At 38.0% G+C, this 26,557-nt stretch overlaps 4 protein-coding genes across 4 annotated transcripts; 1 reads left to right on the top strand and 3 right to left on the bottom strand.

Annotated features, from left to right (window-relative positions):
- Positions 1-2,698: 2,698 nt before the first annotated feature.
- LOC108894367 (GTP cyclohydrolase 1-like) lies at positions 2,699-5,479 on the bottom strand. Its single transcript, XM_018693001.2, has 6 exons — positions 5,152-5,479; positions 4,829-4,938; positions 4,412-4,467; positions 3,917-3,948; positions 3,459-3,543; positions 2,699-3,029 (listed from the first exon to the last, which is right to left on the bottom strand). The coding sequence occupies exons 1-6, from the start codon at positions 5,420-5,422 to the stop codon at positions 2,900-2,902; spliced, it is 684 nt and encodes a 227-aa protein (XP_018548517.1). The 5' UTR covers positions 5,423-5,479; the 3' UTR covers positions 2,699-2,899.
- A 4,250-nt stretch (positions 5,480-9,729) lies between these two features.
- LOC108894366 (GTP cyclohydrolase 1-like) lies at positions 9,730-11,347 on the top strand. The gene is made up of 6 exons (XM_051068209.1): positions 9,730-10,000; positions 10,202-10,311; positions 10,468-10,523; positions 10,608-10,639; positions 10,727-10,811; positions 11,027-11,347. The coding sequence occupies exons 1-6, from the start codon at positions 9,730-9,732 to the stop codon at positions 11,154-11,156; spliced, it is 684 nt and encodes a 227-aa protein (XP_050924166.1). The 3' UTR covers positions 11,157-11,347.
- A 2,255-nt stretch (positions 11,348-13,602) lies between these two features.
- On the bottom strand, positions 13,603-15,046 carry LOC108894365 (GTP cyclohydrolase 1). Its single transcript, XM_018692998.1, has 6 exons — positions 14,776-15,046; positions 14,450-14,559; positions 14,236-14,291; positions 14,120-14,151; positions 13,948-14,032; positions 13,603-13,732 (listed from the first exon to the last, which is right to left on the bottom strand). Exons 1-6 carry the CDS (start codon positions 15,044-15,046, stop codon positions 13,603-13,605), a joined length of 684 nt encoding a protein of 227 aa, XP_018548514.1.
- A 4,222-nt stretch (positions 15,047-19,268) lies between these two features.
- Positions 19,269-24,935, bottom strand: LOC108894363 (KN motif and ankyrin repeat domain-containing protein 2-like). The gene is made up of 3 exons (XM_018692997.2): positions 24,737-24,935; positions 22,570-22,671; positions 19,269-19,995 (listed from the first exon to the last, which is right to left on the bottom strand). Exons 1-3 carry the CDS (start codon positions 24,818-24,820, stop codon positions 19,933-19,935), a joined length of 249 nt encoding a protein of 82 aa, XP_018548513.1. The 5' UTR covers positions 24,821-24,935; the 3' UTR covers positions 19,269-19,932.
- Between the last annotated feature and the right edge of the window lie 1,622 nt (positions 24,936-26,557).

The raw sequence follows: 26,557 nt of genomic DNA, 5'->3' as shown, positions 1-26,557 counted from the left end.
TTATTTTGGCTGATGATGACTGTCCTCCGAACGTGTATTTGTGAAATATTTGGCCATAGTTTCATGTTGATCAGTGTTGCATCCCAAAACGGGACGGCTGACGTACGCCATATTTCCCCACCGCCTTCCAGCTTTCCATCGTCCCATACCTAAGCTTGGAAATGACGAAGAGATACGACGGCTCAACATGCACGGAACTTTCAATATGGCAACTTGTGGTATAGATAACACCCAGACAGCCTGAAAAATGAAACATTGTCAGGAAACTCATTACAGGTCAATACGCACCTACCTGGGCCAAGACAGAAGGGACTGGGCGGCGGGGGAAGCCAACATTTCATCAACGTCCATGAAGCGGCGAAGAGATGTGGCTGGACGCACACGTGTCTCAGATCAAACCAACCACTGGCCTCGGTCCTCACGCCATCCTATGTCCCTCCACCCCCCCAACTCCTCCTATCCCGTACCGCCTCTCCTCCATGTCCTCCATCTTTTAAAGATCCTCTCCACTTGGTTGTTGTCCGTCCCCTCTGAGTGACACCTTTTCCCACGATGCCAGTCCTCTGGGTATTTCCCCTCGTCTTCACCGATAGATCTCATGTCTTCATGAAAATCAAACCTTTTCCAAGACATTGTCCACTTTGTTTTTACTTTTCTTGCTTTTTGAAATTGAAAAACTCCACTGATCTCTCTGGTGCTTTATAAAAAACTGCTGAATATATATGTAAGTATTTAAAAAATCAATAAAAACAATGTAAGATTTAGAGCTTATGCAGGTAAAGGAAAAGCAAAAGTAAAAGAAGCTGCACTGCTCTTCACACCGTAACTCTTTTTCACAGTTTGAGAGCACAGTGTGGATGCACAGTGGGGGGACAGAAGCATGAGAATGAGTCGGTGGGAAAAAAAACTCCCATATAAATAAATAAGGGAAGGATGCCACTGTTGCTATACAGAGCAAGGGGCTTAGTGGTCTCCTGAAATCCTATTGGTCGGTCTGTTGCCATGTGCTCGGGAGTCAGCAGAGATGCTGCTAACAAATCAAGGAAATGTTCTAATATTAGACTGTATGTATCCAGGCAGCGGGAGCCCCTGACCTCTCAACTCCGCCAGCGTTACGTTCCACTTCACAGATCAGCATAATGAAAGAAGTGGTGTGGAAGTAACTGGTTAAAAAAAAAAAATGTTGCAGCACTGTAGACAAAACAGCAGACACAGCCCCCCCCCCACTCCCTACGTGATATCCCAGCCAGTGCAGTTACAAACAGACAGAGAAGGAGAAGACGGATTCATCTTCTGTTTGTATTTCTGATGTTTATAATCTAGAAATACATCTTGTGATTTCACTGTATTCTGGGTTCTCTAGAGAATTTGTAGAACGTATAGTTTGTCAAATATATTTTGTTTTTTAGGTGAAATTTTCTGGTGATCTTACACTGACAGGTTCTGCTGTAATAAACTAGGTCTATGCATTAAAAATTAAACTGGTGAGCAAAGGAAAAAGACATTTATTTTTAAAGCATGGTGGTTATTCCTCTACTTCTGTGTGCTATTTTACCATATACCCCACATTTGCTATATGTTTGAATGAATGAATAATAATTCTCTTATATATATATATTATCATTTTTATTATTATATTATTATAGCTGTCTGCACTGCTCAAGTTAAACTGTTTTTACACACATTACTTATTATAATTCAGACACATGAATCAGCCAAAAAAAAATCCTATATGTATAGCCCCAGCATCTTGAAGAACAATTATTGTCTGACCAACAAAGATGTTGTCATAAGTCTTACTTAATAAATACAACCTAACATAAATGTAAACAAACATGCACATGTATAAAACTAATTCAGCTCAAATTCAAATGTATCATCTATCATCCACTTGGGAAAAAGTCCATCCCTCATTCCACTCAAACCTGAATTTTAAATTTGTTAGAACAATATTTGCCGAAAACATGATGTGGAGGAAAGTAGAGACTGGACGAACTATGAATGAATTTATTCCATATTTAACCTTACTAAGCTCAAAATACTCACAAATCCTTTCATCCTTTTCCATTCCCCTGTTTCAATATAGTTTGCATATACCTTCTCTTATATATCCACAGAGTAATCTCTTCAATCTTACAACAGATTGTGTCTTCGATAATCTCATAATTACTCATTTTGTGTGCAGATGATTTGGTTACATTATCTCACTGCACTGCCGCTCTCCACCAGCTGTTTGAGTAAATGCTCCTGACACAGCAGCAGTTTTAATGACATGAAAATTAGATGTAAAGAGGTTAGAAATATTGTGTTGTATGTAAATAAATGTTATATGCTCAGCTGATAGGAGCAGTTTTCTTGTCTGTATATGGCTCACCTCTGGTGTAGCTATAAAAAGACCTTAACAGACTTTAACATGTGAACATAGTTAAATATTTGTCAGAATGAATTAAGTTAGTGTGAGGCAGGGATAAAAACCCATGTGTATAAATGTGCAGATTGGATAACAGTAGAAAATAATGTTACTCACACTTTGGTACATCCAACCAAAAGAAGTTATATATATAAGGTACAGCGTAAGATCGTGTATTGTGCTGTGTATTGTATGGAAGTATGATGGCATAGGGACCATGAAATGTCATTGTTAAAACAACATTGTCATTTTTTAACCAAAAAAAAAAAACAAGCACAGAGGAAAATAGCAACACCTTAGTGTTTATTGGAATTGGAAGTTGTTCTTGAAGCACCATGTCACCGTTACATTGATTAAATGTAACAAACAGTTGTTAATTTACCACAGTGAGTGAATGTTCGGACAAAAGACATTTAAATATGATATATACATACAAAAAAATTAGCTTGAGAAAGGCAGTAATTCACTGAAAGCGGGCTGATGTATTCCTCACTTCTTCAGTGTCAGAGTAAGAAACTCCTTCCTGGCCTTGGGATCATCATAAAACCTTCCCAGCATGACACTGGTAACAGTACTGGCGTTCATCTTCTGCACACCTCTCATCACCATGCACATGTGACTGAAAACACAAAAGAGGCTATTAGTTTTAATAAAACCTTAAATTTCAAGTCAGTGATTTGCAAAGAATCCATTTAATATCAAATTAAAGTTAGGACGTAAATCTAGCTCAATCTCAAAATTCATCTTTGTATCACCATCTTCCACAATCTTGCGAGTGCCACTTACACGCTCAACCAAAATAGATAAGATTAGATAGATACTTTATTAATCCGCAGGGGAAATTCATCCCCTGCGTGAAGTATCACACAGATTAGAAAAAGAGCAAAAATAAAGAGTCAAGAAAGAGAAAACAGCAAAAAAAAAGAGCAAGGCACACACGGAGCTGCTGAAATGGCTGCCACTCGCATCGGCACCAGAAGTCAAGATGATAATAATGCAGAGCCAGTGATTAAGCCTAAAATGTATGATAAAAAAGCTGAATACTCACGCAGCCTCAATCACCACTGCCACTCCAGCAGGCTCCAGCGCCTCAGAGATGGCTGAAGCGATCTGTTTGGTTAGACGCTCCTGAACTGTGGAGAAAGTTACAGATTACATGAAATGTAGGAACATAAAAATCAGAAGTAAAATAAAAGTTCAAAACAAGACAAAAGAGTAGAACTGCAGTGATGGACTCTTTTGATAAGCAGTTAATCATTTAAGGAATTTCTGTTTGCCATTTTCAGCCTCTCAGTTATTAAGATTTTCTGCTTTTGCGTTTTATCTAATATCTTTGGGTTTTGGACTGATGGTTGGACAAAAAAAGAGGGCATCTCTTTGGACCCTGAAAACAGAGGATTTACTATTTGCTGACATGTTATAGACTAATTGATTAATCAAGAAAATATCTGTTAGATTAATCGATAATGAAAATAATTGTCGCAGCCATACAAAAGTTATTGTTACCTTGAAGCCTCCTGCTGTAGATCTCAACAATTCTGAAAGAAAATAGAAAGAACAGGGGACAGATTTCAGACTAAAGACCACTTGGGGGATGGCTTGTTCCACTTAGCCAACCGGGGGACAAAAGCTGTGTCCCCAATGCGGGAAAAGTAGATTTTTTGGGTCAGTGTTTATGGTTAGGCTAGTAGTGGTTATGGTTAGGGTAAGTAAGTCTATGTAATGTCCCCAGAAGTGACTGAGATCATTGTGTTGTTCAATCTTTGTGAGAACCAGTTTGACTTTTAGACCTGGGGAGAGAGGACATTTTGGGAAAATAAGGATGCAATGAGGACAGTCCTCACACCTTCAGGCTGTTTGCGGTTCAAGACTTAGTGTTAGGGTTCAGGTTGGGGGTCAGGCATTTAGTTGTAATGGTTGAGGTTAGCATAAGGGGCTAGGGATATGTCCGTGTCCTCACAGAGATAAAAGTACAGCTGTGTGTGTTTTATCGTTACCTACCTTGCAAGTTTGCTGAGGCCAACCACTTTCTTATTTGGGAGGTATGCTATATGAGCCTGACAATAAAACAAAGCATATGATTATTTAAATAGCAATAATAATGCATATTATGCTTTATAAACCAGATCTGGTCTGTAATACAGATTATACAGATCAGAATTGTGTCATCATTACATAGTTTATTCACCTGAGATTACTGAAAAATGTATTATAACTGTAAAATGTACTGCTCAGTAAATATTTTTTAATAACCACGTTTGAGGTATCCTTGTTAAAAATACTTGAATTTATGTTAAGAAATTAATATCAGCCAGTATATTTTTTATTAAATATCAGTATTTGCACTGACCTAAAAAATCCAGTGTTGGGATTTTTGGCTCTAATGTAGAGCAGTATTTCAGGACAACTTTAAATTACCTTGCCATAGAAAGGCACCAGGTGATGTTCACAGAGAGAGAACAGCTCGATGTCCTTAACAATCACCATCTCTTCATGGTCTTCATCAAAGATTGCATCGTTTAAGATATCTGTGTGGAGATTTAAAATTCTCTTTTCATTATATGTTATAGTGGAAAGATCAGAAAAGAAACCAGGAAAACAAGGCTTCAACATATAGTAGTTCTGTAGGGCAAGTTGATTATAGTCATATCAAAATGTCCCTTGTCCTTTGACCTTATTGAAATGTGTTTTATAGAAAAAATTCAATTCAGAAGAGCACTACTGAAGGTTTCTGTCCTCACCTTGGGTCGTTTCTTTGTAGCCTTTGGTGAGGAACTGCATGGCTTTGGCTGCTCGTAGTGGTGTACGTAAAAGTCCCTCCCGGTCCACGTCCTCTCCAAGCTCACTCAGTATGGTGCTGTAAGCTTTCTCAATGTGACACAGGTTGTTTGAATCTGCAGCGTCCTCGGAGTGCTTCTCTTCTCTGCACAAACCGTTGCGTTCAGGCTCGTTGCACATGCTATGGTAATCTGCAACTACACCGTTCATCTCTGAGGTGTGGTGATACTCCATTCTGGCTCTACTGTCAGTGAAAGACGCTGCAGGATACAATGGAACAAACCCAGTAGTGAACTGCTGGCTGAGTGGTGTCAGAATGACCATCCATTGGTTTTTAAAGCCTGATGTGAGGCCCTGAGGCTACAGCATCACAGGACCCTCAAGACACCCATGCAGGAGAAATCAATTTCAAATTCTGTTGCATCAAAGGTCATGGAGCAGCATTTGACTGATCCTGTGATTTGAGTTTAAATACCTAGAAGTCCCATGCACAGGGAAGGTCACAGACAACTTGTCATGAGTGTGTGCTTACTGCAAGCTTTAACATGCTATTGCAGCCTTGACCAGGCAGTGAAATGAAGCTGAATGAGATTTAGGAGAAAACTAATCTACAGTCCTGGACTCAAATCTCACATTTAGTGCCATATCAATGTGGGGACCAATTGCAGAGGTCAAAAGTCATTGTATTTATTAAGAATAGATATATGGATGATCTTAAGAGAGAGAAAAAAGCAAAACTGATACATTGTCTTGGCCTAACTCACTAACACAGGCTTATTTATCACTGAAAGAGAGAGCTGTAATCAGGATGTCACATCCGGGCTAGCCTCTGTTCCACTAACTTCAGTAACTCAGTGCAGTCTCACATTTAGCATCCCTTTTTTGTTTTATATTCATGATTTTCTGTTTCTATTTTTTCTAATGGTAAGTTTATGATATTTTAATATTTTGTTCATCAAGATTATCTTCACAAATGAACACCACTTTTATTTTTTTATTTTTTTTTATTTTATTTTTGAAGCTTAAATACAATCTTCTGAAGGAAAAAGCTAATGTTAAGTTATAAATGAATACCTTGGATGATTTTGTTTACTGTTTTCTAGACTTTAGGGAATTTCTTCAAATTTTGCAGACGTTCTCCTGGATTCAAAGATCTGGCTATATCAGTAGTCAAATTAGAAATTTCATTAAAGCAGACCAGTAAATGGAACCGTGATCTTCTTCCTGTCAACATCATCCACATGACAGCATCTGGAGCATAAGCTCAGTGAGCTCAGACAGCTCTTTGTTGTATTTCGTCTTTGTTTTGTGACCAAAAAACATGATCAGTTTTGTATACTGCTGTTCCACAGATTTACATGGTTTGTGTCAGGCATGATCCTTTATGTTTCAAAGAAGTTTACTTTCACCTCTTTTGCTTCCAAGAAGTTGAAAAGTAATGTGATATTTCATGGGAAAATCGGCATTGACTTCGACTCGGATCATTCATGTTCCATGTCACACTTCGGCATGTTTTTCAGCACAAGACTGACTTTCACCCTGCTGACTGTCTTGTGCTTCAGAAGAACTCTTGTTTCTGGCCACATCTTGCAATACTTAGAGATAAATCCAACAAGTCAGCATATCATCAGCAGACATATTAATGGTTAATGCACTGAGAGGTTACTTTGGTTTATGGTTTCTATATGTCTTCTTCTGTACTTTACTCTACACCTCTATGTTTCATTTTTGAGTCATTATTGAAAAGCATTTTAGGAAGTATGTCACCTAATGTCACTATTACACTTAAAATAGGAGTCATTTAAACTTTTTGACAGCAAATTGACAGCATTATTTTAAAAAAATCACCCTGGCAATACGTGACTCTTTCTCTTTCTACATAGCCTTGGTGATTTCAGAGATATCTCTGATTTGATGATGTTTTAATTAGGGGTGTTTTAACATTCAGGGCGATGTCGGGAACTCAAATGTCAGTTGATGAGTCATTACACCTGTATTAGCAGCCTCACAGTTCACACATGGAGCACTGCAGGAGCAACAGTGCAACAGGCTGTAAACTTTACAACTAAATCTTGTCTTAAAATTATCAAACTGCAAAACTAGCTGTGATGGAGGTAGAGTCTTGATGAAAACGGGGCAGAGCAACTTGTTTCTGTTGTTCATTCTGATACTCTTAGCTCTGGTACGTTCTGCCTGCTGAGGGCTCCGTGCTCGTCATGCACATTGTACACAGTGTGTCAGCACCCTGGCAGCAGTGACACACTGCAGTTGAATTTCATAACTGAGCTATGAACAACTTTATGTCTGCAGTTTTTCCGCTGTGTATGTTTTGTAGCGGTGGCCCGCTGTGGGACAATTATTATTTCCACCGTAATGTTATGAAGTTGCAATTACTTTTGATTTGAAATAATCGTCACGGGAAGTAAAGACCTGGAAACCTGGTTTAGGTAAGAGGGAGAGAGAGAGGAGGATGAGAAAAAGAGAGATAAAGATAGATTTAACCAGCTAACAGTGTGTTTGATTTGCAATAACCATTGATCCTTACTCTCTTGGGACAAATCCTGAAAAGTAGTTGTTGGTCATGTCTGTCTCTATCAGTGTTAGAGATGGTGGTTAACCAAGTGTGACTGTCAGCAGACAAACTCATGAGTGCTGCAGGGAAACAGCTGTTACGCTGACGAGACCAAGAATATTTTTGAGTAAAAGATTCAAATTTAGTGCAGTTGTTAAGTAGGTTACTATTTACTGTTTACTACCACTACACATCCCATATTTGCACAATGTACTTCGTGATGTCAAAATTCATACTGGTAAAAATATGTATAATGTACTGCATAATGTGAATATTTTTTAATGATTAAAGGGGCTACTTGTAAGTTTTCCCTTACGTCAAGTCCAACCTCCATAACTAATGAAACATCTGATATCTCAACTCCCTTACGAAGGTAGATGCATACAACATCAGTTTTACATTAAACAACTAACAACTAACTACTAATCCCAACAGTTCACTGAATATAAACAATAAGTGTAACACATTGTGCAATCCCCTCTGTTAAACAGTGTGTTTTGGTAAAAAACAAAAAAAGTGGTCATTAAAAAAAGGACTTAAAAATTACCCTCTAACTTCTGAGGTGAAACAATTAAAAATCCTTTAGAAAGCTGAGTAGCAAAGTGAACAAAGGCTGTCTGTTGTCACATATGTGCATAATTTCTCACTCCAAAGGCCTCATGATATCACTCGTAACACATGACCTATAAACCTAAATGCTTCTTAATGCTCTGGGTCAACAACTTTTACATTTGCAGAGAATTTTCCACAGAATTACTTGGTCTTTGTTCTGCCCCTTGTGCTATATGTTCCCTTTTGATTCTAAGAAGTTATACACATCTAGAATTTTTCTCTTATTCTTAGAATTGCAGTTATTGTTCTTACTCGTGTTTTGTTGTACTTTACCCAATAAGTCAAGGCTAAATAAGCCACATCTCTGCTTTCTCTGTAACACCAGTAGGATAGGAACAGCTGTCGGGCCTAACTACTTTTCTAGGGGAAACCATGATGGCAATTATGTGTTTCGTAAGGGTGGTTGGAAATCACAGACACTGCCAGTATTATGAAGAATACAGTCTGAGTGCTTGTACATGACCTTGATGATTTTCCAGATAGTATCTTCAGATTACATCATATTGAATTAAACAGCAGTGTTGCCCTTAACATTTTATGGTATTAAACGTGACTGTGCAGACACACTCATTAGGCTAAGATGTTGAAGCTGACTATCGCTGTTTTCTCATCATTAATGATTCCTTAATTCAATAATATAAATGTAATAAATCCCCCTACATTATTTTTGACTGCAAAAAGAGACAACTAATTGGGCTTTTGGCTTCACTTAAAGTGAATACAAACCAACATAAGGTACTGTGGAGTCTTCCACTTGTCACAACTTGTGTATTATGTTTATCATAACAGGTTTACAGAGCTGTGTTTTTAAATTTCAACATGAGTAGTAGAGTTGCAATTTATTAACAGGTGTGCCAACTTGAGCAAGAGAGGTTAAACATGCACTAGAGCCCAGAACACATGTCGCAGCCACAGGGAGCAGAGATGAGGGTGTGACAGAAATAAGTGATCAACTAATCAAAAAAATAATCGACAGATCATAATAATTGACTACCAAAATAATCTTTAGTTGCAGCTTGAGAACAAATTGTGGCTAGGCATAGATATTTAAATTAATATTTCTGATCAGATCGTTTTGAAGTCTGCTGAGCTGAAGTCAGAGCACTGTACCTCTAGATATTTAAACTCAAATCACAGGATCAGTCAAATGCTGCTCCATGACCTTCGATGCAACAGAATTTGAAATTGATTTCTCCTGCATGGGTGTCTTGAGGCTCTTGTAATGCTGTAGCCTCAGGGCCTCACATCAGGCTTTAAAAACCAATGGATGGTCATTCTGACACCACTCAGCCAGCAGTTCACTACTGGGTTTGTTCCATTGTATCCTGCAGCGTCTTTCACTGACAGTAGAACCAGAATGGAGTATCACCACACCTCAGAGATGAACGGTGTAGTTGCAGATTACCATAGCATGTGCAACGAGCCTGAACGCAACGGTTTGTGCAGAGAAGAGAAGCACTCCGAGGACGCTGCAGATTCAAACAACCTGTGTCACATTGAGAAAGCTTACAGCACCATACTGAGTGAGCTTGGAGAGGACGTGGACCGGGAGGGACTTTTACGTACACCACTACGAGCAGCCAAAGCCATGCAGTTCCTCACCAAAGGCTACAAAGAAACGACCCAAGGTGAGAATAGTTACTGCCTTGATGTATTCAGACTATATTTTTACAAAAAAGAAATTTATCATATGAACATACTTCAAGAAAGGCAAAGGATGCAAAGGTGTTTCATAGTCACACTTCATGTTGAAGATGTGTTGTCCTGGTCTCATAAATGCAAGATCTTATCTCTTAATAATGTTAAACTAACAGTTAATCTTCACACAGATATCTTGAACGACGCAATCTTTGATGAAAACCATGAAGAGATGGTGATTGTCAAAGACATCGATTTGTTCTCTCTCTGTGAACATCACCTGGTGCCCTTCTATGGCAAGGTAAATTAATAACATAAGACACAGACATAACAAATTTATATGACTTCAGAGCACATACACTGATATATAATATAGACCGTATTGTAGCATAAAGACTAATAATAAGACTTATACTAAAAAAATATATATAAGTAATTATTTTTTCCAATGTTTCAGGCTCACATAGCATATCTACCAAACAAGAAAGTGGTTGGTCTCAGCAAACTCGCAAGGTAGGTGATGACAATACACACACAACACTCTCATGTGCACACAAACACAGGCACCTGTGTAACTCTCTTTATTCTATCTTTAAGAATTGTTGAGATCTACAGCAGGAGGCTTCAAGGTAAAAGTCACCACTTACTACACCTATTTCTTCTCTTTATTTCTATAATGTTCGTATGCGATGTTTAATGCAAAACTTTCTCCACAGTTCAGGAGCGTCTAACCAAACAGATCGCTTCCGCCATCTCTGAGGCGCTGGAGCCTGCTGGAGTGGCAGTGGTGATTGAGGCTGCGTGAGTATTCAGCCATCTAAAACTGTACCTAAAAGACATTGTCACTAAAAAAGCTTGTCGATGATAGTAACAAGCAGCTACGAAATCTTAATTACCACAGCAGCTAATGTAGAAAGTTCTGTTTTTAGTGAACATGTCACAACCCTAATGAATAGATCATGCTACAGTCATGGGGTTTTACAGAAATTTAAACAACACTGATTGTGTGTTTTCAGCCACTTGTGCATGGTGATGAGAGGTGTGCAGAAGATGAACGCCAGCACTGTTACAAGTGTCATGCTGGGAAGATTTCATGACGATCCCGAAGTCAGGAAGGAGTTTCTGGCTCTTACAATGAAGAAGTAAAACGTTTTTACCTCAGCACACAGTTAAACAGCTGGAAATTGTACAGCGTCTCTGTTAGTTTTATTTTCAGTGAACCTCTGCAGTCGGTGGAGTTCTTACTTGAACTAATATCTTTAGTGTTTATGTTGAACCTCGTGAGGCAGTTGGAATATCCAATATCAGGAATATCGCAACATAAACCTCTGGAATGTGAAGTTAATAACTGGTAATATTTATTCCATTTATAATACAAGATTCTTAATAATGTATACATGTACAGATGCTATGAAATTAAGCAACAAAGTGACTCTTATTTTCCTGTTTTCTGTTTCCTTGGTATTGCATGAACTTTGTTTTATCATACTATGATATTATATCATCCCAGATTTTCTGTTAATAAACATGGTTAAAACTTGATGCAGTCAGTTAGTTTATTTATTATCAGCTGTCATTTATTCTTTTACATTAATACATAACATATACAATTATTATTTTTTACTTGTTTTTAAAGTAATTGTAGCCAAGATGTATATCATACAGTATTTTCCATCCATCCATTATCTATACCGCTTATCAGTTAAGGGTTGTGGGGATGCTGGAGCCTATCCAGCTGATACTGGGCGAGAAGTGGGGTATATTTAAAAAAAATCAAGTTGTCAGCGTTGTCTGTTGAACAAACAATAATAAAGAAACTGTTTCTACGTTACTTTAAAACTAGTTTTTGGAATTTCTACACTGCAGTTTCTTGTAGTTTATTGGCCGTCACATGCTGCTACTGATATTGTTTGCAAAGTGTAAATATCAGCCCCCTTTTATATCTGCCAGGTTGATCAGCCTCCATGTACAGTAACTAAAATAAACATCACAAAATGCCGCCATGACAAAGATCACAATGAATACAATTTTATATAGAACACAACATCAAAACAAAACCCACTTTCAAAATGTGGAAACACTTTGTTGTAGCAGAGTCACCACGTCTCAGAATCTCTGGATTTACCAGTCTAGCAATCTGTTATGTTTTTCTCCACAAACAGACAGAATTGAAATGCAGTTGCTCTACATCCCATGTTTGTTGTTGTACACAAAATTATTGTAAACAAATTCTCAGAATTAGCAAACTAAAGCTATCTTTGAGTAATATTGTTACTATAATAAAATGGTGGTTATATTGCTAAAAACTTAAATTAGTTGTGGTCATTTTGCCAATTCCTGAGATATTTTGTTAGCACCCATCCAGGCTTCTACCCTGTCCTGTAAATGAGGAAGAGAATTCAGATGTTCATTTGTATAATGCTAGTATTCCACAATGAAGACAAGCCATGAGCCAAAGGGCATCCCTGTGGTTAATGTTTAGCTTTTAACATTAGCATTTCATTTCACAAGCGAAATGTTTGGGAATAACTCACCAAGCTGATTGCATGTTTTTCTGAAGTCCTGATTTTAGACCTTATTAACTTAATTATTAACTGAAACAGGCTGAGGTTAATAACTGAAAGCAAATCAGATGAAAGATGTGGTAATGTGTAATATCACTCCTTCCACATTAGCATTAAAACACAGTACGTCAAAGGCTATGAGATACAACATTTTACATAACTTGACAACCTGCTTTTAGTTAGATTTAAGGGCTCTTCATGTGTTTTAGTATTATTTTAATACTCTGACCTGATCTGTAGAGGAGAATAAAATGCAGTTGGAACACTAACTCTACTAAAAGTTGCTGTTATACTTCTGAGATGTGCTGACTGGTGAAGGAATTTATTTCTACATTTTAAGATTGGGTTATGTTGAGGAGTTTTGTTGTGATGTGTATGTTTGTATGTCTCTTCTGGTATGATGTGTGGCATGTGATGTTATGTCATATTTTGTTATGATTCATTATCCTCATTAAGAAATTGGATTTGAATACTGATTTAGCATCGTTTGAAATAATAACCCCTGAGTGAAATAATGTTGCACAGTATGAGTGTTAGCAGCTGTTTCATGGAGTAGGATTAAAGTGCAGCTTAGTGAAGTTGGTCTGTGTGAGTGTGTGGTCTACTGGGAACAGTGCTGATTGTAGAGTCTGACAATGGCAGGAAGGAAGGACCTGCGATAACGTCAATATTGATGCAGTACCATCATTTTTAAAAATCTGTATTAAAAAATAAGAATACATGGACAAGAAAAATAGAAACCAGCTTTGTTTTTATTGTCAAAACAAATGTACAGGTATACAATGTGAAAGACTGTGTCCATCACATTAAATAAATATCACTGTCAGTTATTAATTTCACAGTGGTTTATGGAGAGACATTACTTGTGTCTAATATTTCAACTGCTTCAAACAAAATCAAAACAAAACAAAAATCAGCTTAAGTAAGAGCACCTCCATCTTCAAAATATCATTAGAGATACAAACATGTAACATGTAAGTGGTTAAAACACTGTACAATTTCCAGCTGTGTGCTGAGGTAAAAACGTTTTACTTCTTCATTGTAAGAGCCAGAAACTCCGTCCTGACTTCGGGATCGTCATGAAATCTTCCCAGCATGACACTTGTAACAGTGCTGGCGTTCATCTTCTGCACACCTCTCATCACCATGCACATGTGGCTGAAAACACACAATCAGTGTTGTTTAAATTTCTGTAAAACCCCATGACTGTAGCATGATCTATTCATTAGGGTTGTGACATGTTCACTAAAAACAGAATTTTCTACATTAGCTGCTGTGGTAATTAAGATTTCGTAGCTGCTTGTTACTATCATCGACAAGCTTTTTTAGTGACAATGTCTTTTAGGTACAGTTTTAGATGGCTGAATACTCACGCAGCCTCAATCACCACTGCCACTCCAGCAGGCTCCAGCGCCTCAGAGATGGCGGAAGCGATCTGTTTGGTTAGACGCTCCTGAACTGTGGAGAAAGTTTTGAGTTAAACATCGTATACGAACATTATAGAAATAAAGAGAAGAAATAGGTGTAGTAAGTGGTGACTTTTACCTTGAAGCCTCCTGCTGTAGATCTCAACAATTCTTAAAGATAGAATAAAGAGAGTTACACAGGTGCCTGTGTTTGTGTGCACATGAGAGTGTTGTGTGTGTATTGTCATCACCTACCTTGCGAGTTTGCTGAGACCAACCACTTTCTTGTTTGGTAGATATGCTATGTGAGCCTGAAACATTGGAAAAAATAATTACTTATAACATATATATTTTTTGTATTAGTGTTTATTATTAGTCTTTATGCTACAATACAGTCTATATTATATATCAGTGTATGTGCTCTGAAGTCATGTAAATTTGTTGTCTGTGTCTTATGTTATTAATTTACCTTGCCATAGAAGGGCACCAGGTGATGTTCACAGAGAGAGAACAAATCGATGTCTTTGACAATCACCATCTCTTCATGGTTTTCATCAAAGATTGCGTCGTTCAAGATATCTGTGTGAAGATTAACTGTTAGTTTAACATTATTAAGAGATAAGATCTTGCATTTATGAGACCAGGACAACACATCTTCAACATGAAGTGTGACTATGAAACACTTGTTACAGCCATACTGAAACATCCTTTGCCTTTCTTGAAGTGTGTTCATATGATAAATTTCTTTTTTGTAAAAATATAGTCTGAATACATCAAGGCAGTAACTATTCTCACCTTGGGTCGTTTCTTTGTAGCCTTTGGTGAGGAACTGCATGGCTTTGGCTGCTCGTAGTGGTGTACGTAAAAGTCCCTCCCGGTCCACGTCCTCTCCAAGCTCACTCAGTATGGTGCTGTAAGCTTTCTCAATGTGACACAGGTTGTTTGAATCGGCAGCGTCCTCGGAGTGCTTCTCTTCTCTGCACAAACTGTTGCGTTCAGGCTCGTTGCACATGCTAAAGTAATCTGCAACTACACCGTTCATCTCTGAGGTGTGGTGATACTCCATTCTGGCTCTACTGTCAGTGAAAGACGCTGCAGGATACAATGGAACAAACCCAGTAGTGAACTGCTGGCTGAGTGGTGTCAGAATGGCCATCCATTGGTTTTTAAAGCCTGATGTGAGGCCCTGAGGCTACAGCATTACAAGAGCCTCAAGACACCCATGCAGGAGAAAATTACACATGAAAATTTTCTCCAGCACCATTTGACTGATCCTGTGATTTAAACACCTGAATGTCCTTGTTCTCTCAAGTAACATCACAAACCATCAGATTTAAGTTTAAAATTTGGGTGAAACCATTATTCATATTCCATAATGTGTTTTTTTTTCTTTACACTGTAAGTCTTCAGTGTAGATAGGTCTACTAAAATGACAACTGTGAGCCAGTTTGGTTTGTTAACTTAGAAAACATATATAGTGTAAGGCAGTTAGTCTAGTTTTACATTCAATAATATAACACACAGTACTGAGATGTATTATAAAGGTTTTCAACAAATAAACATAAAACATGCAATTATAGCTATTTCCTGCTCAAACAAATGGTTTTAATGATGTTTTTGTTACATAAATTGCAGAAATGTTCAAAAATATTAAAATATAAACATTATAATCAAGGCAGTTTTGATGGATCGGTCAGCTGCATAAAGCTTGATCAATTTCTGATCCTTTGTTTGCTTCACTTTAAAAAGAAAAATGCTGCAGAGTTGCTTCTGCTGCAGCTACATTTTTCAGGTGAACTGCCATTGCTGCTGCTGTTATGGTGTAGTTTCATAAGTGCACTTGAACGTCAGTAATTCAACAAGTACTGCTAAATTGCCACTATAAAATGTGTTTTGTCTTGGTGCACTGGCTGTATAACAATTATACTTCACAGATTAAATGCATGTCCCTTTTGTTTCTAAGAAGTTTTGCACATCAGCTGTATTTCTTCCAAGAACTATATCATTGATTTCCCCTCTGTCACGTCACTTTCGTAAATTGTTATAGTTGAAACTGTGTTGACGTTTTCAGTATTAGCCATGTGATGATAACACATAACTGGTCAAATGAGGACTAAGGCAGTCCTTTATCAGACTATATTTAATTTTATATATCAAGATATTTTATATCATGATTTACAGTTTGGAAAATTAATTTGTATCATTTTGCAAAAATCACAAACAGCCAGTATGACAATAAAGCAGTCTTGGCCATTGATTTGCAAAACCACCTGCAGAGGCCTAGTACACCCAAAAATATCAAAGAAATAGCTACAGTGGTATAAGCAGAATGGCAATATCCTATAATGTCACTGACAAAATTTATAAAGATTTTGCAAATATCAATCAACATTCTCACCAGCTGTAACCTAAATATTACCAAAAACATTTATTTCCTAACCAATGTTCTGATGCCATTTTGTTATGATAGTGAACTAAAGGCATTTAATCCAGACAAAGACCACAACAGAAAACAACAGAACACAAAATATTGTCTACAGGTTAAAAAGATTTAGGCTGAAGTTATGTTAAGAAAGTTTATTGTTTTTTGTGATTGTGTAGCTATTGAACACAAAGTCAAACCTCACCCAGCTGACTGCCTTGTGCTTCAGAGGACTGCTGTTACTACTACTAATCACATTTGCTTCAATTAAATTCATCAACAAAAACCACACTGACTAATCATGAATATCCCAGAGGGTCTCACGTGATTTTTCTAAATAATTTAGGGCTCAGCATTATTTCGCTTATTCTACACAAACTTTTTCATTAATTAAATTGTTGAAAATTATGTTTCGTGAAGGTAACTTAGACCTTTGTATTTAGCAGTTTATAGCATTATTTCTTTGTAATTAACTGATTCACATTCTCAACACTTGAATCTTGAGAGGTATGACTGTCACAGTGCTGCCATGACTAATGATGCATGATTCTTGCTAATAAAAGAGTATAATCTTTTAAACCAAATCGTAATAGAAAATCCACCCACAGTCATAAATGAGGAGGAGATACCCACAAATAAACCCAAAATAATCAGATAAAAAATTCATAGACTTTGTAGTTTACTCCTTGTATAGTGTTAAACAAGTGTGACTGTCACCAGATACACTCATGAGGGCTGCAGAGAGCGAGCTGTCACGCTGACGAGACTAAGTACATTTTATTAAATATGCAGTCCCAGTTTGTATTTTACAACAACCGAAAAAGAAATAAAATATTTGCATATATAATGTGAAGCTTCTTAGAATAAGGACTGCAACTATATCAATTAATCTTCCTGTTATTTTTCCCTTTAATCGTAGGTAAGTAAGGAGAATACTAATGTCTTCAGGCATCTTGTTTTATCCAGCAGCAATCAGAAAATCTTCACATTTGGGAGGGTGAAATAGAAGTTTTTGCAGCAAAAATTTGGTAATGATTTAAAAAAAAACCTAAATATTATAAAAAATTGGTGATTTTTTAATAGCTAATAATTTTGCCACCATGACTTTTGGATTTAAAAAAAAATTTAGCACCATTACTTTATTAGCTCAATTCTTCAGCTCATTTTGCCCAACCAACTGCAGAGAAGCTGACATCAGTAACTTCAGAAGTGTCCTAGCCAGTTTGATCACATTTTTTCTGTTCCCTGGAAACACGCTGTCATCTGCGCGTGTCTGTATTGGGTTGTCTTGTTAATATTTGCAGTGCGTTTTTGTATTTGGTTGTGTTGTGAGTATTTGCAGGGCTTTTGTCTGGTTGTGTTGTGAGTAAGGGTGTAAATCACAAGTTTCATCACAATACAATATTATATCGATCCAATGGAGAAAGATTCGATGTTTGCCGATATCACAAACTCTGCTACGATATGATGTCGATGTCGATGTTGACGTTGATTTGATTGAGGAGCCAGCAATCGATATGAGATGATATCATCTGCTGATTTAACACAATCATATCCATTCATATCAAAGGATGGGAAGTGGCCATGGAGACGGTCTTTCCACAGTAAAAGGGCTGAAAGTGAGTCGATGTAGGTAGTTCGGGCTGTAGTTTGCTGGCATCTCCGCGCTTCCTTGGCGTTACAATATGTACAATGAGTGATTGATGTTTTCATTTTGGATTGATACTATTGGATCGTTGATAATAGAATCAGTGTAGATCGATGTATCATTACACCCCTAGTTGTGAGTGTTTGCAGCTCATGTGTTGTCAAATTGATGGAAATGTTTCCCCCCTTTTGCTTGTGTTCTTCTGTTTGTGTCTTCTTAAGCTGTAATGTATTGAGGTCACCTGGCCACCGTACAAAGCAGCTCTGACCTGAACCACCAGTCTCAGTGTTTCCCCTGCCATTGTCTTATGGGGCTGCCCACCCCCCAAGAAACCAATTCAAAAATAAAGAAAACTAAATATCTTATAATGTTATTTACCAAATGTATGTGCACTCATTTAATTTCAGCTCAGTTTGACAGTCTCTGCTGCGTTTTACTGCTGTGTTTCTCTCCTGTCTCACGTGTGTGCAGAGGAGACAGGTTGACAGCTTGTTATGTTAAACACAATTAAAGCGCCTATTAAAGCGCTATGAATCTCTCTAAAATCAAATATGGGCAGACATTGACCCCAAAATGCACGCGATCTAGAAACCCCCTGTCCCCCTGGACCAGACCACCTGGCCCCCAAAACAGTCAACCCAGGGGAAACACTGAATCTTATTTAATAGATTGGACTCCAGGTTTTTTTACTCCTGACTCCAGTTAACCTTTGATGCTGTTTTTAGGGATTCACATACTTTGAACCTGAAACTGACTCATTCAGTATGAACAACACAATGATAGATTAGATTTTGTTTGTTCATAACTGTAAATCAGATGTAGATCTGACTGTACTTTAAGACAATTTTATACACAGGTAATTTCAAAGTGTTCACTTACTTTTTCTTGGTGCTGAACTTCTGTATTTATTTGTTTGTCTTTTCAGACGCAGTGGCTTCAAGACTAAAGTGAACAGTGAACAACCCAAGTGTCCCTCTGTTCAGCACAGGTAGGAGTGTGATATTACATTTAATTCACAATAACCTTAATGTTAGCTGCTTAACACTGAGTTAGGACACACCTCGCATTTCACAGGCTGGCTATGTTGTAGAAAAATGTATGAAAACACAGTCAGTGTTTGTGCTTGTGTTTTAACACTGAGACTCTTTCTCAGTGCAGATGCAGATCACTCAGTGTAAAGACATTAAATAATGCTTCAAGAAAAACACACATTCCAAATCAGCTTTTATGTAAATATGTTTATTTTAGACATGAATATATATATGTATATATTTATATGAACATACAATGCACAGACAGTTAGTGCAGACGATGAAGGTGAAGAGGTTCACAGATCAGTTAACGAAGGTAGGACAGAGAGGGTAGACTAGAGGACAACACACACACCAGATATGTTGTTAAATAAAAAGAAGTGAAGGTAAAGTAGCCAGGAAGTCAATTTGATAAACACGGAGGTTTACCATAAGATAGTCGTGTACTGTGATCCTTATTGTTGTGTTAGCGTGAGGGCTCATATGGAAAATAACAGCTGCTGATTCTCTGTTGTGCATCATATGCCACCTCTGTGTGTGTTACCCTTAACAGTAAAATATTAGTGGAGTGCAAATAATAAATGTAAGGCCTCATTTCCTGTCACAGAAAAAAAAAAGCTGGGGGACCTCATTCAGACATGCTAGGAGCTCATATTGGTCAAGTATATAACATAACCATTCACGACTTTTATGGAAAAATAGTATTTTCATATTAACAATACTTATAAATGCAGGACATATGGCAATATATAAATACATATATATTTAAGTAAATTCCAGTGGAGCTTTTCCTAGCTCATATCCAGTTATGATTGCTTGTCTGTCCACCTCAGACAGCAGATATGACCCAGTCAATCTGTGGGCCAGGGCTTGTGGGGGCTGGTGGGGCTTCGCTGCTGGGCCTTTGGACTCCCCTGAAAGACACAATGCGAGAGAACAGGGTCAAGTTTTAAAAGAGGAATTTATTTTTCAGCAAGCGAATACACGGGGTGCGATCAAAAAGCTCAGAGACTGTTTCTGTTGCGAATGCGACAGGATAACGCAAGCAGCAGATTTTGTGAGCCAGTATTCTGCGTTGTGTCACCTGAATGATATCTGGACATGTGTTAAATACATTTTTGTGACCTCTTGCAGGTGAACATTTGTAATTTCACCATGGAGCAGAAAGTCTGTGAGGATCTCCGTCAACAGGCCCAAGGTTGAACCAACCTTCAGGTCGAGGATCATCACTGAGACTTGGGTCTACTATGGAAAGCCAGGTGATTATGTATTCCATATCCTTCATTTCAGGCTTCAGTTTCCTCAATTTATTTGGTCTTCATTAGCACTAGTTGAGTAGTTGGTCAAACTAGTTGATTAAACACTTTTATTAGTCACTCTTTTACAGCAACTAGTAAAACCAGAATCCAAACTAGTCAGCTTTTTGAGACACCAGTGGCCCACTGGACCAAATTAGTAACACCCTTACTAGTTCAGTAGTGAACGACAACAGCTCTGACATGTTAACTAGTAGCACCTACTTACCTCAGTAGTTAATAGTTACCCACAATTTACTGCACAAATTATGAGAGCAAAAATGCTGACCTCACTAGTTGACCTCTTTTGACCTTACTAGTAAACTAGTGACTCTTTTTGTACCTCACTAGTGTATATTTTAGCCTTTACTAGTTGACTTGTAAACATTTGGAGCCTATCTAGTTAACTAGCAAGGTCCAAATAATTTAGTCCAAGCGAACATGTAAGCTTACACAACACACACCAACTACTTACAGGTCTTCAGGCTAACATTTTAACTAGTGTGCAACGTACAAATGAAGCTGGTGGGAAAATGACAAAGTCCTGGGTCCTGATTGGTTGGCATTTTTTAGTTTGACCTGAGAGCCAATAGAAAGCCTCAATGCACACGTCTACTCACCTCCTAAGTATGACTAGTGAGCATTATAGCTTTCAGTAGTTCAACATTTTGGAGCTTACTAGTTGACTATGAAATGTCTCTCACAAGTGAAACAAAAAGCTGACTAGTTTGGATTTTGATGCTACTAGAGTGGCGTCAGTAATAAGGCCTCTGTTGAACACAAAAGTGCTACTAGTTGCTGTAAAAGAGTGATTAGCTTTTAATATGGATAATGCTCAAACGGCTCTCCATAAACAGGACATTAAGGGAGTGTGGCAGCAGCGCTGGGAGCAATGTGTAACTGCACAAGGTGATGGTAGCAAAATTTAAATCAGGTTTCTGCTTGTTGTAGGCACAGTCTCTGAACACCTCATACTCTCAGTTTCCTCTTTATAAGATACAATCTAATGCAGTCCAATACAACAACTCTGCCACAACATTTATCTTTACAAAGCTCTTTATGTTCACTTTTGGTTACATTATTAGAAATGTGCAAGTTCAATTAAATGTTTATTTTTGAGGTCATAGTTAAAAGGTGATGGTCTGATTTGTTGTCCTCCCTGTTTAGGCAGAATATTAGAAACTCCTCAGAATATAATGTAGCCCAGCATAACACTGTCACCAGCCATGACCTCAACACTAAAACATACAGTTTAATTAACACCTCTATAAAAGTATGAAAAAATGTACATTAAACACATAGTAAAAGTTGACGTTATGATAGAACAGTTCTATTGGATTGCATTAGACTGGAGTGATGTACGTAATACACTGTTGAGTTGTTTGAGCTATTTAGAGCCATTAAACTTTGGGGGAATGAAAAAATAACACTTGGACATCACTGCACAGCACTTTGAAAACATCAGTGATGACTTTAAAAGTATGGAGCACAATCACATTTAAAAGTGTACTTAAATTGTGCTCACATAAATTTAACTAAATGTAAACAATCTTGTTGCAATAGTACTTGATGGCAGTATTTTATTCAGTTAACTGCCCACAAGCTACAGGAACTTTATAACACCTACAGGGGGCAGCAATGCACCTTCAGCCAACGCTGCCCACACCCAAACTACTTGGAGAGCTGCCGTGGAACTGATCCTACCCACTTTAAATACAAGAGACATTGCTCACTGTACAGTTATGTTGTGACTGTGACCTGCACTAACTTCAGCCTGCTCGCATGCCATTTTCTCAGCAGATTTAAAGCTGCTGGTTTCAAACCTTTGAGCTTGTGACCCCCAAAAAATGAAACACTGCTAACTTGAAAGTGAACTCTTGACTCCACATGTTGACATTTATTCTTCCTTTTCAGGCTGTTAAACCTGATCACAGTATCACCAGGCCAGATGAGGTAGGTCAAATTTATTTCCCTCTTCTTCTAGTGCCTTTTCCTAACATGTAGATAAAGCGATTAATAAGGTATTTTTATGCAAAATTTGTCGTCTTATCAGTCAAATTTACAAAGTGTGACTACCCCATTCTCACTAACTCAAACTACACAGATACTCCCTATTTGCCTAAATTAAATTCTTGTGTCTCTGTGGGCACATCTCCACAGAGGAGGAGGAGGAGGATGGGAGGGTGGACTCACCACAGCAGTCTGGGTCTTGGCATAGTTCATATGGGCGTAGAGCAGCACAGCTGTGTCATTGTGAGACGCCTCCAGTGCGATGGACAGAGCGTTGCTGCCATCCTGCAGACAGCAGAGGAGAGAGAGTAGAAGTGAGTTCATTGACCCTTAAAACACGAGAGAGAGTTTCTAACTAGAGCAGAGAGATTTTGCAGTTTGAGATGGCCCATGTGATCGACATTACACATGGCTGTTACTTTTCCAGCCGTCTAAACCCGCTCTGTACTGTAAGACTGTGTGTTACATCACTCCTGATGGATACTGGGACAGTAAAGTCCTAGGACATTCATTTGTCCTGTTTTCTCAGTATTTCTTTGTTTTTGTTATTGCCCTTCGCTGTAACTACATCAAACACATCAAACAGGATAAAAGCATAAATCTACACTAAGTAAGTACCCGTGGTTTTGACTATAAAACTTCAGCAGGGAGTAATTTAGGGTTTATGTAATGTTGGAAAACCAGAAACTGAAGTGTACTCTACAGCTTATTCTTCCACAGTCAGTGTAGGTTGCTGTGGTTGATTTCTGCGGTGTAAAGGTACAAACATCTGCAGTTTGGTACGTAGGTCGGTTTTGGGGTCATGGTTAAGTTTTCTGCACAGCAGGGAGAACACAGCACATGCAGACTTTTTGTTTATGCCGTGTGTATGTAATATCGGCCAATTACCAGAGAGAGATCCTGAAATATCATGAAGGAACACTGCAACTGGACTCAAGCCTTGGAAATAGATGCATTTGATTTAGAGAAACAATACCATTTAAATGTATTTCAGCAGGCTCCAAAGTTGTGTACCAAACCTTAGTGTATGCACTTTTACATCTTGAATCAAAAGAACACATGAAATGAAAGTCAAACTAAAAAGGTTCACAGGCTCTGTGTTTCTCTCTACTTGCACTTAGTTGCCAGTTACTTAGGTAAACATGGCTAAAATTAATGCAATGTAACAACAGTTCTGTAATAAATCTGACCTTCTTGAAGGTTATATTGTTCAGTTTTTTTAATTGAAACTGTTTTAGAGGTGTTTATTTAACTTTATGGTTATTATGGAGGCTGCAGTTTGTGGTGCTGTGGAATTGTGTGGCAGACAGGTGTTACTGTTATCCTGTTCACCCTATTTATATCAGTGAGGACAGGCTAAATAACAGACACACCTCTTAGTGGAACACAATACAGTCCAACAGCATCACAAACACCAGTCAACAGCTTTATAAAACAGTCTAAACACAAACTGAATGAACATTACAAAGGTAAGATTTAATGTTGTATTAGACTGCAGTTAAGTTTATACAGTATCTCCACTGTGGTTTGCAGTCATGGTTTGTCATGCTGTTCTTTGTTTTAGGAGGACAGGGGGAGCTGGGGGCTTTTCCAAAAATTTTCCCACCCCCCCACCCCCTCCTCCTCCTCCTCCTCCTTCAGGTCGGCCACTCAGTCCAGCTGTGCTGCACTGAAACACAATCCAGTGGCCAACTCGTTCTGGGACAGATGTGAATACTCAAATATCTGTCTGCCTGGCCTCTCTTCAAACATTCAGACCAATCCACTGTAAAATCACTTTAAAATACACAACTGTGCAGATTAACAATCAAATGAAGCGTTTCAGGGGAAGATTTCTGCCCTATTGATGAAACTGTTGTAAGATCTATGAGGAATCGCTGATTTACTTTTTTTTTTTTTTTTTTTAAGAAATGGACAGACTAGTAAGAGCCTGCAGGGCGCTGGGTCTGAAATCTGCAAGTCTATGTCTGTGAGCAGACGAGCTGTGGCTTTCTAATTCATCCCCTGGGGGCTTGTGAGTAGTCCAGTGATTGTGTTTCCTGTAAACCAGTGCTGATTTGAGGGGAAAGCAGATGAAACTAATCTGATAATGGCTCTTTAGCTTTCAGCCTATCTTGCTAACTGAGGGAAAAAGAGACAGAGAGTGAGGTGACAAGGAGAGGAAAGTGCAGAGACCAGTTTCCCATGAGGAACCGTTTCCTGAGCACAGATTAAGCTGAATCCCAGACCAGAAAACACTCAGATGTTTTCAGCAGTCAGAGATCAAGCAGTTGGCTTCAGCATTAGACTCAGAGTGAGTCTCTCAAAGTTTTTCTCAGTAAGCACAAGATGAATAGCTAAAACAACTTACATTATCCATGATTGATATGTCACAGCCAGGCTGTTCCAGGAGCAGCTTGACGATCTCAGCTCGGCCGTGTTCGCTGGCGCACATCAGAGCCGTGGAGCCCTCATCGTCCTGCCACGTTGACGTCAGCGCCACACTCAAGCAGCGCCCGCACCATCTCCTGACGCCCGTGGCTAACAGCAAGCATCAATGCTGTCTGGCCGGCCTGCAAAGGTATAGAATAATAAATTTAATTTTCTTAAGACGATTGAGTTTTTTTTAAATGCTGCCACACTGGTTAGATTATCCCCTAAGTGATGAGAAAATGTAATTTACAGCATAAGACTTTAACTAAAAAATTAACTAGGAAAGGTATACTTATATTTTTTTAACTTTTAGCTTTTCTCTTTTTCAGCTTTATTTTAAATAGTTTTTTTCTAAATGCATTCCTGCACAGTGTAACCAGACCTCTGCTGTGTATCGTGGCCTAAGAGCATTTCAGTTATTTAATAATTTCTCAACATAGATCGTTAATTCTTGATTTTACCACAGTAAAGCTGTTTCACCACAACAGTCATCCATAATCATTTGCTAACAGGTTAATGTCATTTTTTGCATCTATGAAATGGGAAGCTTTGCATTGTGGGAGTGTTTAGCAGAGTGTACATTGCCATAGATGCTACTTTTTTCTCTAGATTGTGGACTTTTTCGAGGACGTTATTCAGTTTGGACACTCAAATAAAATGCATAGGGTAAATGTTTCTTTTCTAGTCTTACTTATTTACACCTTGCATTAACATGCATCTTCCTTATGTAGCCATGATATCAGATACAGAGTGCATGTTAATGCAAGGTGTAAAAGTGGTTTTGATTACAACGTGAGGATTATGGAAACTTATTTTAAGAGCATTCAAACACATATGAGCATCTAACTTAAAATTTAGTCCAACAAGTATCTTTTGCAAATGTAATTCAGTATGTAACTCCCCAGTCTGAAAGCCAAACTTTAAATAAATAAATAAATAACAGGACAGGAAATAGTTTGACTTAAATTCCTGACTCTAAATTGCATTGCGTGCCTTGTGTTTTGTTCCCACAGCAACAATAACAAGTACCGGTAATTGGATTTATAGCCAGTGATGCTATAAATTCAGAGTCCTGTGACTTGGCAGTGTGAAGGCCTGTCAGGCGCCGTGTCCAAACACATACACTACACAACCTGATTTAGATCAACCCGAGAGATACAACCACTCAAAAGTCAACAGGTTCTCAGGAATGACATCTGTGTTACGTTAGGCCTTCACATTTTCCTTAATCAAATTTAACCTATAACCAATTATTCCTAAATGCAGCTTTTAATTACAACACAGAAAATGCTGATAACACCTGAAATAAACAGGGACCTTATCCTCTGAACACTCTTTAGTTTTCCCTCTCTAATTCTTTACAATAGCTCTAAGCATAAACTAGTTTCTGTTTTGATGAATCTAAAAACAAATTAAGTCACAATTAACTTTGACTGTTTGTTACGTTAAAAACACAAAAACTGCAACACAACCAGCAGGAAATGCCAAAAACTGACTTTATCCAGTGTAATGCTAGTAAAAGATTTAATTAGTGACTTGTCCACCTTGCTCTCTTTTAAATTTGGCTGTAATATGTAGAATTGATCCTACGTTTGGTTTAATATTTAATTTTTTCCACTTTAACACTTTAATGTGTCCAAATCAAACCGAATTGATTTAACAAAACCAGCTGAGTCTTTGTTGACTGTCTTAAATGATAAAATGCCTCTGGCTGATGGAGCTGACGACAGATTGACAGAAGCTCTTTGTGCTCTTTTTG

This window comes from Lates calcarifer, unplaced genomic scaffold (genome assembly GCF_001640805.2).
Source record: "Lates calcarifer isolate ASB-BC8 unplaced genomic scaffold, TLL_Latcal_v3 _unitig_315_quiver_1526, whole genome shotgun sequence".
NCBI classification, from domain to species: domain Eukaryota; kingdom Metazoa; phylum Chordata; class Actinopteri; family Centropomidae; genus Lates; species Lates calcarifer.
Note: the sequence above shows the minus strand (reverse complement) of the source record. Positions and strands in the feature narration are given on the sequence as shown.

Coding starts and splice junctions, on each gene's coding strand:
- LOC108894366 (XM_051068209.1), top strand. CDS start 9,730: ATGGAGTATCACCACACCTCAGAGATGAACGGTGTAGTTGCAGATTAC. Junction 10,312..10,467: donor TGGTGCCCTTCTATGGCAAG/GTAAATTAATAA, acceptor CCAATGTTTCAG/GCTCACATAGCATATCTACC. Junction 10,524..10,607: donor GGTCTCAGCAAACTCGCAAG/GTAGGTGATGAC, acceptor TCTATCTTTAAG/AATTGTTGAGATCTACAGCA.
- LOC108894365 (XM_018692998.1), bottom strand. CDS start 15,046: ATGGAGTATCACCACACCTCAGAGATGAACGGTGTAGTTGCAGATTAC. Junction 14,292..14,449: donor TGGTGCCCTTCTATGGCAAG/GTAAATTAATAA, acceptor CCAATGTTTCAG/GCTCACATAGCATATCTACC. Junction 14,033..14,119: donor CTACAGCAGGAGGCTTCAAG/GTAAAAGTCACC, acceptor CTTTCTCCACAG/TTCAGGAGCGTCTAACCAAA.
- LOC108894367 (XM_018693001.2), bottom strand. CDS start 5,422: ATGGAGTATCACCACACCTCAGAGATGAACGGTGTAGTTGCAGATTAC. Junction 4,468..4,828: donor TGGTGCCTTTCTATGGCAAG/GTAATTTAAAGT, acceptor TTTTATTGTCAG/GCTCATATAGCATACCTCCC. Junction 3,949..4,411: donor GGCCTCAGCAAACTTGCAAG/GTAGGTAACGAT, acceptor ATTTTCTTTCAG/AATTGTTGAGATCTACAGCA.
- LOC108894363 (XM_018692997.2), bottom strand. CDS start 24,820: ATGTGCGCCAGCGAACACGGCCGAGCTGAGATCGTCAAGCTGCTCCTG. Junction 22,672..24,736: donor ACATATCAATCATGGATAAT/GTAAGTTGTTTT, acceptor TGCTGTCTGCAG/GATGGCAGCAACGCTCTGTC. Junction 19,996..22,569: donor CCAAGACCCAGACTGCTGTG/GTGAGTCCACCC, acceptor TGTGTCTTTCAG/GGGAGTCCAAAGGCCCAGCA.